The sequence below is a fragment of the Xyrauchen texanus genome, chromosome 42 (genome assembly GCF_025860055.1).
Source record: "Xyrauchen texanus isolate HMW12.3.18 chromosome 42, RBS_HiC_50CHRs, whole genome shotgun sequence".
Lineage (NCBI taxonomy): Eukaryota > Metazoa > Chordata > Actinopteri > Cypriniformes > Catostomidae > Xyrauchen > Xyrauchen texanus.
Window position 1 is genome coordinate 10,239,166 of NC_068317.1, and position 17,080 is coordinate 10,256,245.

General features: G+C 37.8%; 1 protein-coding gene across 3 annotated transcripts in view; it reads left to right on the top strand.

Annotated features, from left to right (window-relative positions):
- LOC127635303 (partitioning defective 3 homolog) overlaps nt 1-17,080 on the top strand; it is a 605,753-nt gene that overhangs the window by 371,054 nt on the left and 217,619 nt on the right. For all 3 annotated transcript variants that reach the window (XM_052115228.1, XM_052115230.1, XM_052115229.1), the window contains exons 14-15: nt 1,680-1,827; nt 16,597-16,783. In XM_052115228.1, coding sequence (XP_051971188.1) covers nt 1,680-1,827; nt 16,597-16,783 — 335 coding nt within the window. The remainder of the gene's footprint in view (nt 1-1,679; nt 1,828-16,596; nt 16,784-17,080) is intronic.

Consider the following 17,080-nt stretch of genomic DNA (forward strand, 5'->3'; position numbering starts at 1 on the left):
TAGATTGTCGAAGGACTTTGGAAATCCATACCGTGTTGTCTGATTTGTAACTGTGATGTTAGCATAGTGCTCGCTCCTGTCTGATCCCAGTGTATAGTAGACTGTCTACTATAGTAGATTGGCCTGTCATACTGCTGTAATTTTCACAGATTCAGCAAGAAAAGCAAAAGTTTGTCTGAACTGGGGTAAGATCTAAGACCAATCTAACCAGCCAAGACCAGCAAACCATCTTAGGCTGGTTTAAAATAAAACTTCAGCAGAAAAGTAGGAATACATTTTGTTGGGAAGGCTATGATGCATTCTTAAACAGCCTTCAACACTATAGTTCCCTCGAGGCTTGTCACCCGTCTCAAGAACCTGGTTGTAGACACCTCTCTTTGTCGGTGCATCCTGGACATTATGGTAGGCAGACCTCAGGTGGAAAGGATGGGAAGCAAATATTGTATCCCCATTGTCAACACAGGGTCTCAAAGTGGAGTTCCTTTGGGAGGCACTGCAGCCCCCTACAATCAGTGGGGTCCCCATGGGGGAAGCTTTCAATGTTAAGTACATGAGAGCTCACTGAGGATCTGAGATACACCATTCACACCAACAGCTTGATCCTGATCAAGCTGTTGGTGTGTATGGTGTATCTCAGATCACAGAGCACAATAACCCCTATATTACCTCAAGTGCCTGGGGATGTTCAGGATCTTGAGATATTGAGGATGTGCTACCAAAACGGAAGAACAACTACAACATCTTAAGACCAATTTAGGAGTTTCATTAAGAAGCCACATAACCCCAAAATCTTCAAAATCCTCAGGTTAACATGAACACTCAATTTGATGCGTTTCAGGGTGATACAAACAATGTGAAGACAAAATGTAGGAGGAGGCAAGATTTTATCCATCGGGAATGTTTGTAAAGTGGAAAGTTGTCTTAAATACACTATAACAGTGGTCTTTATTATTTTTTGGTCCAAGGCCCCCTGTGCCCCTGTATAGTTGACTATCATTATCTAAACATGCTCAGAAATTGTGGAATGGAACGGTTTGAAATAGCACTGTACCAAATCGTGTAAATGTAATTGGAACTCTTACTCACCTTGCTCAGAACCATTTGGTGCAATGGTGGATAGGGTTCTTTTTTATTCCATTTGAACTCTATATCTAGAATCTGTATTAATTGGCACCCAACCTGGGTAGTATTTTTGCTGTGAAGCAGCCATAGAATGGCACCATTAATTACAGAGACGAAGTTTATTGGGCAAAGCCACAATGATAATGGCTAATGGCTTTCTCCTTGTGGGGATTGAACCAGCAATCTTCTGGTTTGCAACCCTGAGGCTTACCCAAAAAACTACAGTAGACTTTTAAAACATACTGAAAAATAATATGCATCAATCACTTACTGCTTGTTTTGTAAATTTGTATAATTTCTATGCCTCTGCCCCAATAGATATTTATTTATTTATTTTTATATTTATTGTATAACACACAATCAAAGAGAACCAAAACCAGATGTAGTATGTCACAAATATATAAAACTTAGAACTTGAGTTGATTAAGGTAAACCTGACTGTCAGTTTGACTCATGCAGTCAAGTTGTGTGAAACAAAATGATCTATAGATATGTGCCATGGCTACAGCATTTTTTTTATACATTTTTAGTTCACTGTGTGTGTTTTCTCTCTTCAGGAGGCTCCAGGTCGCCCACCTGTGCCAGATCTGCCTCTGAACTCTTCACGAGAAGAACATGAGCGCCGTATCTCTCAGTCTCTCTGTCCCGGAGAAAACCTGGATGACAACCACAGCCCACAACCCAACATGATGGGTAGAATGATGGGTGAGTTCATGCAAACAAACACACACAGAAGTTAGTCTAGCCCATGGAGCATCTGATGCAAATTTCACGCAAATATAGCAAGAGCTTTCTCAAAGGCCAGGGTGCTCAGGATTCTGGATTCAGTACAGCAGAAATTTTTTTTACATCATCGGGCTGGACGGTTTTGAGCATGGTGAGTAACGGTTATAGTAGTATTTCCATTTGATCACGGATCGGTGCGATGCAATTACAAACTGTTCCCAGCCCACAGCCACGCTAAGGACAGAGAACCGGTCACTTAGTCATTCCATTCTAAACCAGAATTCACAGCACCATGATGGAAAAATAAACCATAATCAGGACCTCATGGTTGATGGCAAAGCATCTAAAGTTGTGTTCACAAGTTTACAAGTTCCCTGGCTGCTCTGAGAAAAAGCAAGTTGCTAGATTTGATGAAGTTTGCAAGGTGCACTGGAATGGCATTGCATCTTTGAAAGATATTCAAGAGTTTTGTTTAGATTTCAGATTTATCGTTCCTTAAACATCATGTAAAAAAGTAAAAAGTGGTTGTTGGTTTTTGGTTATTTTGGTTATTACGTCCCATAATAAGCTCTAATGTCCCAGCTGAAAAACAGTTTAAACCAGCCTACTATGATTGGCTGATCTAAGCTGGTTTAAGGTGGTCTAGCTTGTCTCCCAGCCTGCTCAGAAAGACAAGAAAGACTTGTGTTTTAGCAGTGGACCAGACTTTATGTCAACAGTAAAAATGTCTGGCTACGCAAGACTGCACACACACACACACACACACACACACACACACACACACACACACACACACACACACACACACACACACACACACACACACACACACACACACACACACACACACACACACACCATTGTATATGTACTGGTATGCTTCTGTTTCCTCTTGCTCCTGTTTTCATGCCACGGATAGTTTAAATACACAGATAAATGAGCACCTGAACACAAACAGACTGAGCCCAGTCAGTCTCAGCATGTTCATATGGTTATCTGAATGGGGGTTAATGTAATTTTCAAGCACCTCTGTCTCATCCAGCATGAATCTTTCAAGTCACCCGTGATTTTGCTCAAACTCAGTGCTTCTCATCCTGCTGCACAATTGGCCAATCTTTTCACCGTCATGTTTGTCATTTCTGAATTGACCATCCTGCCCGACTCACTCTTGAACAATAAGCTCTTTAGTAGCTGAGGCAAACCCTCATCTTCCTCCACCCTTTTTCTTCTTCATGCTCCTGTTCTGACCTTGTCTCCCATTCCTGTGCTCTGATTGCTGTGTGACTGAGTCAGTCGATGATGTCCCTTATTCCACATTAGAGTAACAGTGTCAAAGTCACCTGATGGCTAATTACGGTTGCAGATCAATAACTTGTGTATCCCTAAGCTCTCTATCTTTCTATTTCTACTCTCTCTCTCTCTCTCTCTCTCTCTCTCTCTCTCTCTCTCTCTCTTCTGTTCAGTTTATTTCAGTTCAGTTCAATTATATTATTTACATTACATTATTATAAGCAATAATACTTTTTTTTTTAATAAATGATTAAAATTATTTATAATAATAATAATAATTCAGAGTTATATATCTCACTCTCTTTCTCTCTGCCCTTTATTCTTTGTTTGAACAGTTTTGCTTGCACTAATTTGGCTTGCACTAATTTATGCATTGCCACTTTCTTTTAAAAAGCTCCATAAGAGGAAAAATGCAGCACTTCAGAGAATTTTGCTCTCCATCTTTTTAGCAGTGAAATTAAAAAGACAAATTTTGACAAAGTTTACCACAGAGAATGATAGCACCCATCCCCTTTCATAGGCATGACATATTGTCTTATCTCACAATTGCCATAACTCACAAAGTCTGTCAGTTCCCAGATTTTCTTGTCCCGCAAACCTGAGTATTGTTTCACCACTTGCACAAACATTAAAAGACGTAACAAGAACGCATCATGCATTAAATGGCCCAGAGCTGTCGTTTTGAATGACAGAATGTCTGTCCCGTAACGTTACGCTGTGTAGGGCGTGGAAACGGACCTTGATGTATGGACCATGTCACGTTTGCAGAGAGGTCATTTTCTAAAAGGCCAAGGTGGAGACCTGAGTGACATAGCATGCTGAATCACTGTCAGGAAAATAGACTTCAGCAAGCACAACTCATTTCAGACATATTTGCTGTCACTCAGATGAGACATGTAGGGTTTGAGCTACAAGGTTAGTGAGATAATCTTGTCTCGAATAGCTGTAATGACAGGTGGTGATGAGGAATGGAACTTTAAGGCTTAAAAACTGACTTAAGTGATAGAAATCTGAGGAATAAAGTGGTATAAATATAAATATGGCCCAGTAGGCTCTGTTTACACTGCACCAACATTTGATTTGTTTTACATATCCGATGTTTAGGACTGACAGTCCAAAATGTCGTGTTACAAATGGTGAAATTCATTAGCATCCACATATTTTTTTCATGCAAATTTTGGAATATCCTTAAATAATGATGAATAAAAACACCCTTAATGCACATATAAAAGGAATATGGATATTTAACCCTTCCACTTTTTTCTTGTACTACCTGATCTCCCAGCGTGAGTTATTTAATGCGCACAGTAATTAAAATAAATCTTACTTTACGCTTTACAGCAGATGGACTGGAGGACAGATTATATCACAGTGGGTTCACTGAAGGCCAGATTAAATATTATCAATCATATAATGTGGTTTTTAGATGTTTATAATAATTGATTATGATAGATAATATGCGATTGCGAATGCACTTGCCGCCATATATTTGTTGCAATGTAAAATGGGAATCTGAGTTTGTATCATCATAGTAACATTCAAAAGTAGGAGCATAGAAGGTTCTAAAAAGCCTAGCACTTCCACTCTCCCAGCCCCAGAAGTGGTTGTGACGGATAGAATCATACAAGGCTCGAGTGGACTGACTAGTTTATTCTTTGATGTCAGAAAACATGGTTGCAGCGCTGCATCTAAACAGTGCGCCCCGACGGTAGCGGCTTTATACTTTTATTTATTGATTGATTTAAAGTTTGTAACATATAACAATAAAGATATTGTGATGTTGAAAAGACCATATGAGCAGCTGGTGCATTATGACAACCGCTGCAGTCATTATGACAACCGATTTTGCTGGTATACAGCAGCATGAATGCAGATCACACCGGTTTGATTGTACATGTCTGAGCCCAGCCTAGTGTAATCACACCAGCTTGAACGTACGTGTGAAATGGTTAAAAAATAAGTTTGTCCGAAATGATAAAAATGTAAACTCTTTTAAAAAATCTTGTTTAAAGCAGGTGTCAAGTTCATATAAATGCAATATTTGTGTCCATATTGTTTCATACATTTTTGAAAATATGCTTTTTATTATATATTTTTTAACACAACTAACTGATTTGTAATTTGTTATGTGTTTGCTCTGTATGTTATTTGCACTATGTGTTTTTTGGTTTGTGCTTAGTGTTGTGCAGTGGTTACCATGTTGGTTCTTGGCCCGTAGTAGCTGCTTACAGCTATATTTATTATTATTATTCTGCATCCCCCATGGGAGGCTATTGTAGCCCTATGAACTCTACATAGGAAAATTATTACATTTTGCACACTGATAGGGGTGGGTATAGATAGCCCCTTGACAACATTTGGGGTTTTGGGGACAAGCTCTATAGTGCCAAAATATACTTTTCTTTTGTGTATCTTTTGAACAGTTTGTCTTTGAAACGAAATAATTTTTGTCTGATTAATCTCCTCTTGATGATTCAAATTGGCTTCATAGGTAAAAACAATGTCCACCATCTTGGATTATGATATGCTTTAATTGTTTCTCTACTATTCCATTCTTTCTTTCATACCTTTTTTCTTCTCAGTGTGAAAATTGCAAATTTTCTGCTTAGCAGATGTGCTGTCAGACTTTAGTCATATATGCTAAAGTTTTAGCGTGACTTTAACACATTAAACACAGTTAAATTGACATACTGAGGGAGTTTTTGTTTTCTTTCATTAAAGGGGATGTGCAGTACTAATTTAAATTTGCCCTTTACAACTGTTGATTTAGTGAAAGAAGTGCCTCTAAGTGTGCGATGGAAAAGGTTAGCTCCATTAAATAGTGAACATAGCTGCTGCGGGCAACCAAAAATGGGGATATATGGATACATTAAAAGTCATTTTTATACCGTTGTGTCTCTGACTGTTGCTTAGAAGCTCTCACTAAACATATTCTGCCCTATAGAGAGACATATTTAGGAATATTCTGAATTAAAAAATGTCTAGGTGTGACAGTTATTACTGTTGTAGATGCTTTGTGCACTTGAGGTGATCATAGTGGAAGAACATTTTAGTGTGCAGTCATTTAGAAAGAGTACCGGAAATCATTTTCAATTAATTTGCAAGTAAGCAGGTAGGAAAAGAGGGGGCTATGAGAGAAATAAATAATATTGCATCTCATATTATGGGATTATTAAAGTTCATGTGAAATCATGTTGAGCTATGGCACATTGACATAAATTATGTGTAATAACTGTATAAACAGTTCTAAATAATTTGTACGCTTTACACTTCTGAGTATTTTATATGTTTAGTATTATGTCTTGCAGATGTTGGACAAAATAACATTGATGTTTTGAAATAGAATTTCATTAGCTATTGTATTACCAGGTATTACCATCAAATGATCAAGGCTAATATCAGTACTGCTTGTAATTTGAAAACACTGACATGAATTGCATCATGTAAATTATTACCAAAATATTCAGTAGAAAACCATCAATAGCCGATCTAGTCATTAAGACCTCAGTTCTCAGAGTTATATGTGGTTGAATAAAGAAAAATTAGTGAAAATGTACTATTGAGAAACAATTGTGTGTGTGATCTTGTAATATAGGCTACTTTATAAACTATGCAGTTTTTAGTTGTCCACATTTAAAAGATAAAAGAGGATGAACCTAATATTTGTGATATTGTGTTAGAGTGTGAAAACTATTAAGGGTGATGGAAGGGTAGGGGCTATTAATCTGACAGTAGAGTGCCTTTACATTGATTGGCCACATTCACATTCACATCCTGTCAGTCAGCTGAATGGCTGTTCTGTGGTTTGGCTGTCAGTGGGATGGGCTGCTGCCTGTAAAAGTGTGTGAAGATGTAGCATGTACACACTCAGCCTTATATCTATATCTCTTATAACTATGTAGGCTACTTGTCAGTGTATAAAGTAAATGGCAGATACAGAAACAAATGATATCATTCTTCTTTCACCATTTCTCTTTTATTTCTGAGCCTTCTACTGGCCAAAATTCTGAGGGGAAGGTTGTTTAAATAGTGGCTATTTTACTGATATGCATTCAAAAACAAGAAATATCTCTGCAGTAATCAAGGTCTTGTTTGATGTGGAGTGCATAAACATTCTTGCTCGCTGTGAACAGAACTTCGGCCTAATTGAAAAGTCCATCTAGGAGATGAATATCACACTGTGACACAAATTGAGAAGCCTGTCGAAATCTTCTTGGCATGCTGTTTTGCAAATAACCTGTTAATTAAAAACAAAAACAAAGAAATAAATGGAAAGTACAAAATAAATGATATGTGTGGTCAGCATCAGAAACATTCTGCATCCCCTGCATGCCATTAGCTGGTGAATTGTGACATTCACTGACACTTTATTATAGTTTATATATATATATATATATATATATATATATATATGTATATATATATATATACATATATATATATTATATTTCGACAATCAGTACCGATGACTTTGTCACCCGCAGCATCATATATTTAAGCTAGGCTCTTGGTGAAACTTTACCTATATATATATATATATATATATATATATATATATATATATATATATATATATAAATACATTTTTGTAATATTTTTTTTTTTACATGTGTTTTATGTTCTTTTAAATTGTTAAATTAAGTTGTATAATTTACATTTTAAATCTAAATAATTAAAACAATAATTTATTAGCTAAAATAATAAATAATAATTTTTTATTGATGAAAAATTTGATGATTCTGGCACAGAACCAACTTAACTTGCCAAATATTTACATTCAGAGGTGGACTTGCCATCGGAAAAACCAGGACTTTTCCCAGTGCTTAGGATTTGTGTTTAAAATTAATATATATATATATATATATATATATATATATATATATATATATATATATATGTATGTATGTATGTATAAACCAGAATCACTTTTTTAATTCTTTTTTTAATCTTTTTTTTTTATTTTTATTTTTTTTTCATAATATTAATATCCGCCAGGAAATTTAATAGACTTCCAATAATTCCATTAAAAATACCATTGACTTGAAAACGGCCCCACACTTATCTAGGGATCAGGATGTCATAACATTGGGATTGGGGTCCCTTTTGACTTGGGCCAGTAAGCAACCATCTAGCAACAATTTAGTAATTCCTAAGATGTTTCCCAGTAACCACGCCAAACACCTTGGCATTACATAAATTGAAACAAGTATCATATTTATTTATTTGTCATTTTTTTGAGAATCCAAAGGCTTTTTGATTAATGTTATTTTATTTTTGCTGGTAAATGGGTCAAAAGTGACCTGCACATAACAAAAGAGTTAGTAGATCCATAGATTTTTAATTCCCTTAACAGTAAGTCACCATGGACATTTCATGACTAACCCTTGGCTTGCAATGAACTCCTTAATTTCTGGGAAAACTGATTGTTGACGACTTTGATCCTAAATGCATGAGAGTTTGTAATTAATGCCACATGTTGGCCTATATATTTTATTTAACATTTGAATTTTTTTTTCTGGAGTACTGGATTACAGAAAGTTGAATTATACTTTTTCAAAGGCTGAGGAAACTTTAAACTTGCATGTTGCCACAAGCTTGTTTGGTGAAGCCCAGATTTAAAATTACCTTGTTTAGATGATCTGGAAATACACAAAATAAAAACACCAGCCCCCTCAAATCTTTTGTTCACTATGATTAACAGTTAAATCAATTAGACTGATCTTGTGGCCATCTTGTTGGATTTTCACATGATCTTGAATTAACTGCTTTGCTGGAATCTCCTTAAAGACCAGGAAAGTTAGGATTTATATTCTATGACCTTTCACCTTGTGCTAAAATATAGGTGTTTTAAGTGACATGATAATGGGATTGAGGCTTCAGTAACTTTTGCCCTCTGTCATTTTGGAAGGAACACGGTGGAGCCTTTCTCGTTTAAGTTTATTTGTTTGAGCCCCTGTCTGGGGGACCAAAGTTGCTGTCTAGACCAATCAGTCCATTCTCACAATGCCATGATTCTGGGCCCAGCGAGCAGACATGATGGGTCTGTTTGTTATAGCAGGGGAGACCCTATGAGAGGTTGTTTGATCACAGCATGACAGCAAACAACTGTATTCCACCACTGTGCCATCAGCGCCCTGTGAGGAGAATTTATGTTTTATAGTGCAGATTAAACAGAAGAGCCAGTTACAAACACAAATAGCTAATTTATGAGGCCCACAAGCCTGGGAAAGATTGTGCATGATAGCCTTGATGTTTATCCCCAAATGACCAAATGTCCTCGGGTTGTAAGCATGATGTCGAGGTTTGAAAATCTTCAACAATTAAATAAAAGCATAATATGTTTGGTTAGAAAAGAAGACTCTCTGTTTGGGCCAGCAAGTTTAAATCAAACTTCGGTCCATCTGCTTGTTATGTGAAGTTTATTATTCAACGAATATCACTATGAATGGGCGAAACTTGAAAAGAAAACAGAATTACAGAGAAACAATAGGTTTACAAATGTTTTTTATATATTAAGTTGTTATACCGTAATTCATAATATGACATAGGCATTCTAAACGTTGCTGCGAGGGGCACTACAGCGTACATTAGTGTGAGCTTTCCACTCTCCATCGGACGACAGCCGTGCCTCTCTGGGTGGATCGGAGGCAGACCTCCAGCCCCTGGCGGTCGGAACGCCCCGCCACGTTCTTGGGGAACAGATGGGGTCACCCCTGCCCCTGGCAGCGGTTCTCCTGCTCCAGGCGGTCAGTGGTCTCAGACCCCGCCGCGTTGCAGCGGCTGGTAGGTGACCCCTCCGCCCCTGGAAGCGGCCCTGACCGCTCCAGGCAGTTGGTTAGGAGCCCCTTCTCCCCTCACGGTTGGCAGCCGTCGTCTGCTTCCAGGCGGCCGGGCTCCTCGTTCCCCGGGAGATGGCCGCGGCTGCTCCGTTGGGGTGGACGGTAGTGGCGAGAACTATACTACAGCGTATCCCTCCTCCTTCCCTGATTTTGGCACCAGTGTAAAGGGCCTTTATCCCCCTTGGAGGCTTGATTAACCTGATAAGGGATCGGGTGTGTATAATCATGACCCGGCCCCGCCCTCTGCCCTGCCACAGTACATTAAGCATATTCAAGCTGACCATGCCATGACATTGTCCAACTCTTCACATCATGGCTCCGTTCTCATTCACACTCTGGATAATCAATCCAGACAAGGTTCTGAGGAGGTGTCAGCTGGAATTGTCAGTTGCTAACCCTCTCTCTCCACGACTAAGCTCTTTTCGCAAGAACAACCAGAAGAGTTTTGTTCATGTACATTAGTTTCAGCTGCTTATTGTACAGGTACATTGTTGTGCCTATGCGAATCATTTGAAATGAGCCAGATAAGGGTCTACACACCTCTGCAAAACAAGCTTGCTTCATGTCCACTCCTCACAGCCTCCTGTTTAACAAGACAAGTATTCCTTCGCTCATCACTTGTGTCAAAAGGTCACAAGGAAGGGACTGGTTTTTATGCAAGAACATGACTGTTTTCAGCAATGAAGCCAAATAAAACCATGTTTTGCATGAGATAAAGTGACCTCAGTTATACCTTCTACTACTTTCAAGTCTGTGGTTTCTTTATTTTTCTTTTAATGTGGGTTTAATCATTGCTTGACCAAGTTTAAATGCCTTCTGCAGCACTTTTATTATAATGTTTTTCTTTTCAGATTTGTGTACTTATTTCAGCAGTCATGTGTCTGCTTTTGTCAGTGTCTTGCAGTTTCTGTTTTCCGTGACTGTACATATTTTTCTATGGAGGTTTTGCTGTACACTCATGTATAAATGTCTTCTAGCCTCCATTACTGTGAGATACATTTTCACACTATTGCACACACACAAATGTACATTTATTTATATATAGGTTAGTATTTCCATGCCAAAGACAAATATTTTGCCAAGGATTGATCTCATACTACTTGATTTCTCAGCAACATGGTCTCGATGCAATTGCTTGATAAATCTTCCACTAGTTAAGTGGGTGGTTGCTCTGAGATTGAAGCTCTGGGGTCTAGAACCTCTTGTGGATCCTTCTTTGTGCTATTTATCCACAGGGACGGACTGCTTGCAGCATCAAGGCCTCTTGCTGGAGTATGGGGTAACCTTGAGAATGCCAGAACAGGGGTCATAGGGACAGGGATCCCTATGTCATACTGTTTCTTCAAATGTGTTGATGAAATCAAATGGAACGTCTATTGTTTTTTTATGAGGATTTCATTGGAATTTGGAGCCAATGTTCTCACACCAGTTTGTGTCTAATGTTTGTATCTAACCCATCTGAAGCTGTAAATGTCTTCAAATGTCTCATCTCAAGTGAGATCGCTGGTCTTCCTCAAGTGCTGTAAGCAGAGCCTTGCAAATGTTTGTCTCTTAGACAAATCTTTAGTGTGCTTGTTAAATGATTTAGTAATTATCACAGCAGAGTGTTAATCGCAGAAATGCTAATATATCTGCCAGTCAGATAAGTTCTAATTAGAGTTCAGGTTCTGCCTGAAGATTCATTCTGTTCAGTTATCATTCATTCCTGTGTTTTCAAGAGGCTCAATGCCAAAATCTATCTACAAAATATGTGACAAAACTTCAGCAATGTACACTGCTAATTAATAAATTGTCATTTTTTGACACTTGAAAACAAAATGACCTACATTTTGTACAGTACCTGTTTTCCTGGAGTAACCTAAGTTTAGGGGTGTAGCAAACAACATTTTCACAAATCACGCACTGCAGTGTTTGAACCAACAGTTTTTGAAACCAGCCCAGATCCTTAAAGGATATTTCAACCAAAAATTAAAACTCTGTGATTATTTACTCCCCTTATAATGTTCCTAACCTATATTCATTTGTTTCTTCCATTGAACACAAAAGGAGACTTTAGGCAGAATGTTAAGCCTCAGTCACCATTCACTTTTTATTGTTTGAAAGTTAAAAAAAATCCAATGCAATGGAAATTCCAAGATGTAATGGATGTGAATGGTGACTGAGATCAGCATACTGCCTAACATTTCCTTTTGTGTACTATTAAGGAAACATAAACTATGTCATCAAAGCTGATTGGTCATTAAGAATAAAAATGGGCTTCATTGCCATGTGTTCTTAATGTACACAAGTATTTGTATTTTATTTTTTTTTTTTGGTGATAGGAGAAACAAGGGCACACAGAACAAAAAAAAACTAGGAGTATGTATAGACATAAATAATAGTGCATATAACAGAATTGTGTATGTACAGTACATGTGCAAGTGGTGATGTATGTACAGTTATTGAATTAAATATATTAATTTACATATGTACATGAGATATGTATTTACTTTGCACTATGGGGGAGTCCTGATACAGTTAAATTGTTCATGAGGAAAATGGCCTGGGGGTAAAAACAGTTCTTGATTCTACCTGCACGTTTCCTCATTCTGGAGATGTACAGGTCTTGGAGGGTGGGCACGTGGGCACCAATAATCCTCTCAGCAGTTCTGACTGTCCGTTGTAGTTCCCCTCATATTTGGTGGCTGACCCAAAACAGACAGTTATAGATGTACACAGGACAGACTCAATGATGGTCGAGTAGAACTGTGTCAGCAGCTCCTGTGGCAGGTTACACTTCCTCAGCTGAAGGAAATACAACCTCTGCTGAGCCTTCTTCACAATGGAGTCTGTGTGAGTGTCCCATTTCAGAAGAGCGGTGGAGAGAGTACGCATCCCTGATGAGCATTAGTGCTAATAGCAAGGGTCCAGGATGTGATTTTTCCCCAGTCTCACTAGCTGCTGCCTATCTGTCAGAAAGCTGGTGATCCATCAACAGACTGGGGTGGGCACGGAGAGCTTGGTCAGTTTAATTGAGATAAGATCAGGCATGATGGTATTGATGTCTGAACTGAAGTCCACAAATAGGATCCTTGCATAAATCCCAGGTGTGTCGAGGTGTTGCAGGATATAATGCAGTCCCATATTGACAGCATCAACCACAGACCTGTTTGCTCGGTAAGCAAACTGAAAAGGGTCCAGCAGGGGTACAGTGATGTCCTTCAGGTACACAAAAACCAGACTCTCAAATGACTTCATGACCACAGAAGTGAGAGCGACAGGTTTGTAGTCATCAATCCTGTTATTTGGGTTTTTATGGGGACCGGAATGAAGGTGGAGTGTTTGAAGCAGCAGGGAACTTCACACTGCTCCAGTGATCTATTGAAGATCTGTTTGAAGTTGGGGGCCATTTGGTCAGTGTAGACTTTCAGACAGGCAGGTAAAACACCGTCTGGGCCTGAACATTTCCTAGACTTTTGTTTCTGAAAGATCCGGCACACATCCTCCTCGTAGATCATAAGTGCAGATTGAGTAGCAGGAGGGGAGGAGGAGGGAGGTGTTTTCCTGTAAACCATGGTTTATCGTTATTGAATGATGAAAATATCCTAGTAGGGATGCACATATCCTCACAGAAACTGATATATGATGTCTCAGTATCTGAGAGCTCATCCAGGTATGTGGCTGCAGCCTCAAAAACACTCCAATCAGTGCAGTCAAAGCAGGCTTGTAGTTCCAGCTCTGCTTCATCAGTCCATCTCTGTACATACCTTACTACAGGCTTAGTTGATTTTAATTTCTGCTTGTAGGTCAGGAGAAGATGATAAAACAGTGATCAGAGAGTCCTAAAGCTGCACGTGGGACAGAATGATATGAAACCTTTAAAGTGGTTTAGCAGTGGTCTAATAAATTTCTTACTCTGGTGGGGAATGTGATGTGTTGTTTGTATTTTGGCAGTTCATGGGTGAGGTTAGCATTATTAAAATCTCCCCGAATAATGATAAGAGAGTCCGGATGTTGCTCCATGACTGTGATGTTATCAGCCATCTGATGTTATCACCAACTTTCATTGATTTAAAAGCATGTTCCACTGCCTCTTGTTTTAACCAATAACCCTGCGATGTGATCCGTTCTGAAAGCCTGGCAGATGTGGCACGCTGTCCGGGATGACTTCATTCAGCCAGGTTTCAGTGAAACACTGAGCAGCAGAGTTAGAGATGTCCTTATTTATATGAGTGAAGATGTCTAATAAAAAGTCTGAATAATCAAACACTGTAAAAAAAAATATCAGGTATGCTCTGATGAATATTCAGCTGTTAATCCCTGCTGAAAATGTTTGGGTTAAAGTGACAAAAAACATGACAAACAAAAATAACAAAAATTATAGAGAGCACCACTCCGAAGCACCATTACTTATTACATTAACTTATTAACTTAAAAATATGAAATCCAACACATGCAACATGAATTTCAATTGGTTCAGTAAAGTATATAAAGAAATTAAGTTATACTTAAAAGTTATAATTTTTGTTATATTGAACATATAGTACAAATATTGTGTCTGTGACAATTACCTAAACAGCCAGCTAATGATATATGCAGAAAAAAAAATTCATAGCGAAATGAATACTTTAGTGTTGTTGTTAATGATGTTGCTTTGTTCAGCCTGCTTTCATTGGTTTGATAAGTCAAAATATCTGTATTGGTCATCTCCATTCACATTTACTTTCCATTTTTCAAGGTAAACTTCATCTTTAACTTAAGACCTGCGTTGAAGTGTTAGTTGTTATCAACTGTGAAATCACCCAATTCCAAACACTGCACTCCTGACCCAACAATGCAAACCATTAAACCCTAATTTATTTCTATTAAAGTAAATTTGTCTCTGGCCGATGCTGAAACAAAATATTTGAGTTTTATTTTTGCTGGTAGGAGTCCAAGGATATATATATATATATGCTAAATTTGCAAAATGACTATATGTTGAGATAAATAAACTCGGAGGGAATACCTCATTTTAATTGTAAACACATGGTCTTCTTCGACTTAAAAGTCTCCCTTTACACTCTGTTTGCTTTGCATTGAGTTGAAGGGGGTTTGTTTATATTCTGTGTATGTGTCCTCATCTAATGCCTGCAGTTATTAAACCATTTATTCAAACAAATATTTAGGCTAATTGTTGCATTTATGTGCTCAGTAATGTAGTTGCAATAAATGTTTATGTTGGACACTGTGGGAAAATCTAAGTATGTGTGCAGCAATGCTCCAAATGCAGTGTTATCTCTATGACCCGCATGATTTAAAGGGAAAGTTCCATATAAAGCCATACAACAACTTTATGAGGAACAAAACAAAGTTTAAGGGATTTTTTATTGAAAATCTTGCCACTTGATTTGAGCTTTAAATTGGGTTGTTTTTTTTATTTTATTTTTTTTATTTTAATGTTCCTTATAATAAAGTGTTTTGTACCAAAAAATAAATAAAATAAAAATAAATAAATAGTCATATATTTGTAAAACATTACAATTTCCCACCCTCATTCTAACTCTCTGTTAGAAATGCTCGGTTTTCCTGCTGCTTCCACTTTGAGACTTGACAGTTAACTCCAACTGTTCTGATTGGCTCTCTGCTCTTGACTCACATGCTCTCTCCTTGTCATCTCACTGCTCACCACTACTGGCCGGAGCTAATGAAGAAATAATGTAAAGTAAGCATTGATGTGTTGTTGTGGAGGAGGTCAGGTGCAGATATGTACCACATTGTGACATAACAATGTGCAGGAGTAGAGAACGAGTTGTTTTGGCAGCTTGGTTTCAGCAAATGCTCTTTTTAAATTGAGGAGAAAGTTTTGAGTTCTGAAACTTACAGTATGTTTTTATTTGCAATGACCTCTTATATGTGAAAAGATCAAGGAAAATGTAATTCCTCTTTTCATGACCCATTTAAAATCATATATTATTTGATGTCATGATGTTTAGTCTTGAGACACGCAAGATCCAATGATGTTTTGAGTCAATGGTGTTAATGCAATTTTTATGTTGTTCATACATTTTTCTTTTGGTTAATTTAACCAAAAATCTGTAAATACCATTATTTCGGTCTGTTCCATCAGAAGACTTGAAATAAATCGTATGAACTAATCAATGATATTAGTATAATGCTTATGTTTCCTTTTTGAAGTTTTGTATCATTTTGTATCTTGTGTTGTGTTTCCTAGAGAAAGAAAATACAATGTAGGACCAATATGGGGATGAGTAATTGATGCCAAAATATAATATTCCACTTGTCGTTTTTTAATTACTTATCCATTCCTGACCCTTGCTGCTGCTGTCTGCTGATTGGTCATGATGGGTAGAATACACATCAGACTTCCTCTCTCATTGCATTTGCACTGACAGCCAGAATAAAGCAGCACTGAATACACTCATTATGGAATTGGTTATGTTTTGTTTACTAAAATATGTCTCAGAAAGTCACTAACTGATTTCATTGAAACCACATATTTCTTAGTGCCAGTTTGTCTTACTGATTAATAAGGCACAGCTCACAAACAAACACTGACACAGTTTTGACTTGTATTTTTCCTGCAAAGCATTGACATACACTTTCTGTCATTCCTTCTCTCTCTCTCTCTGTCTCACAGGTAACTACCAGCTGTCCCCCACTGTGAACATGCCCCAGGATGACACCGTCATCATTGAAGATGATAGGCCACCTGTTCTCCCTGTCCGCTTGTCCGACCAATCTTCATCTAGCTCTCACGATGACATGGGATTTGTGACAGAAATGCCAGAATCATGGCCCAGAGATGTCCATATACAGGACGAAAGGTGAGATTGTTTCACTGACATCCGAATAAGCATTAAAAATCTTGGCTTTTTCCGTGGAATACATTATATTCATTTGATACATTTCAGTATTTTTTTTTTACATAAGGCATCCATTCTTAACAAGTTTGAATAAGGCGTTAACAACCTTTTGCCTATGAAAAAAGGTCTAAAACCAGACGTTCTGATGAGTGGTCAACCAATATGGGTTTTTGAATGGCTGATGCCAGTTTCAAGAAAAGCAGGCTGACTAGTGGCCAATACAATACTTATTTGCAAATATATATGCAATTTAATGAA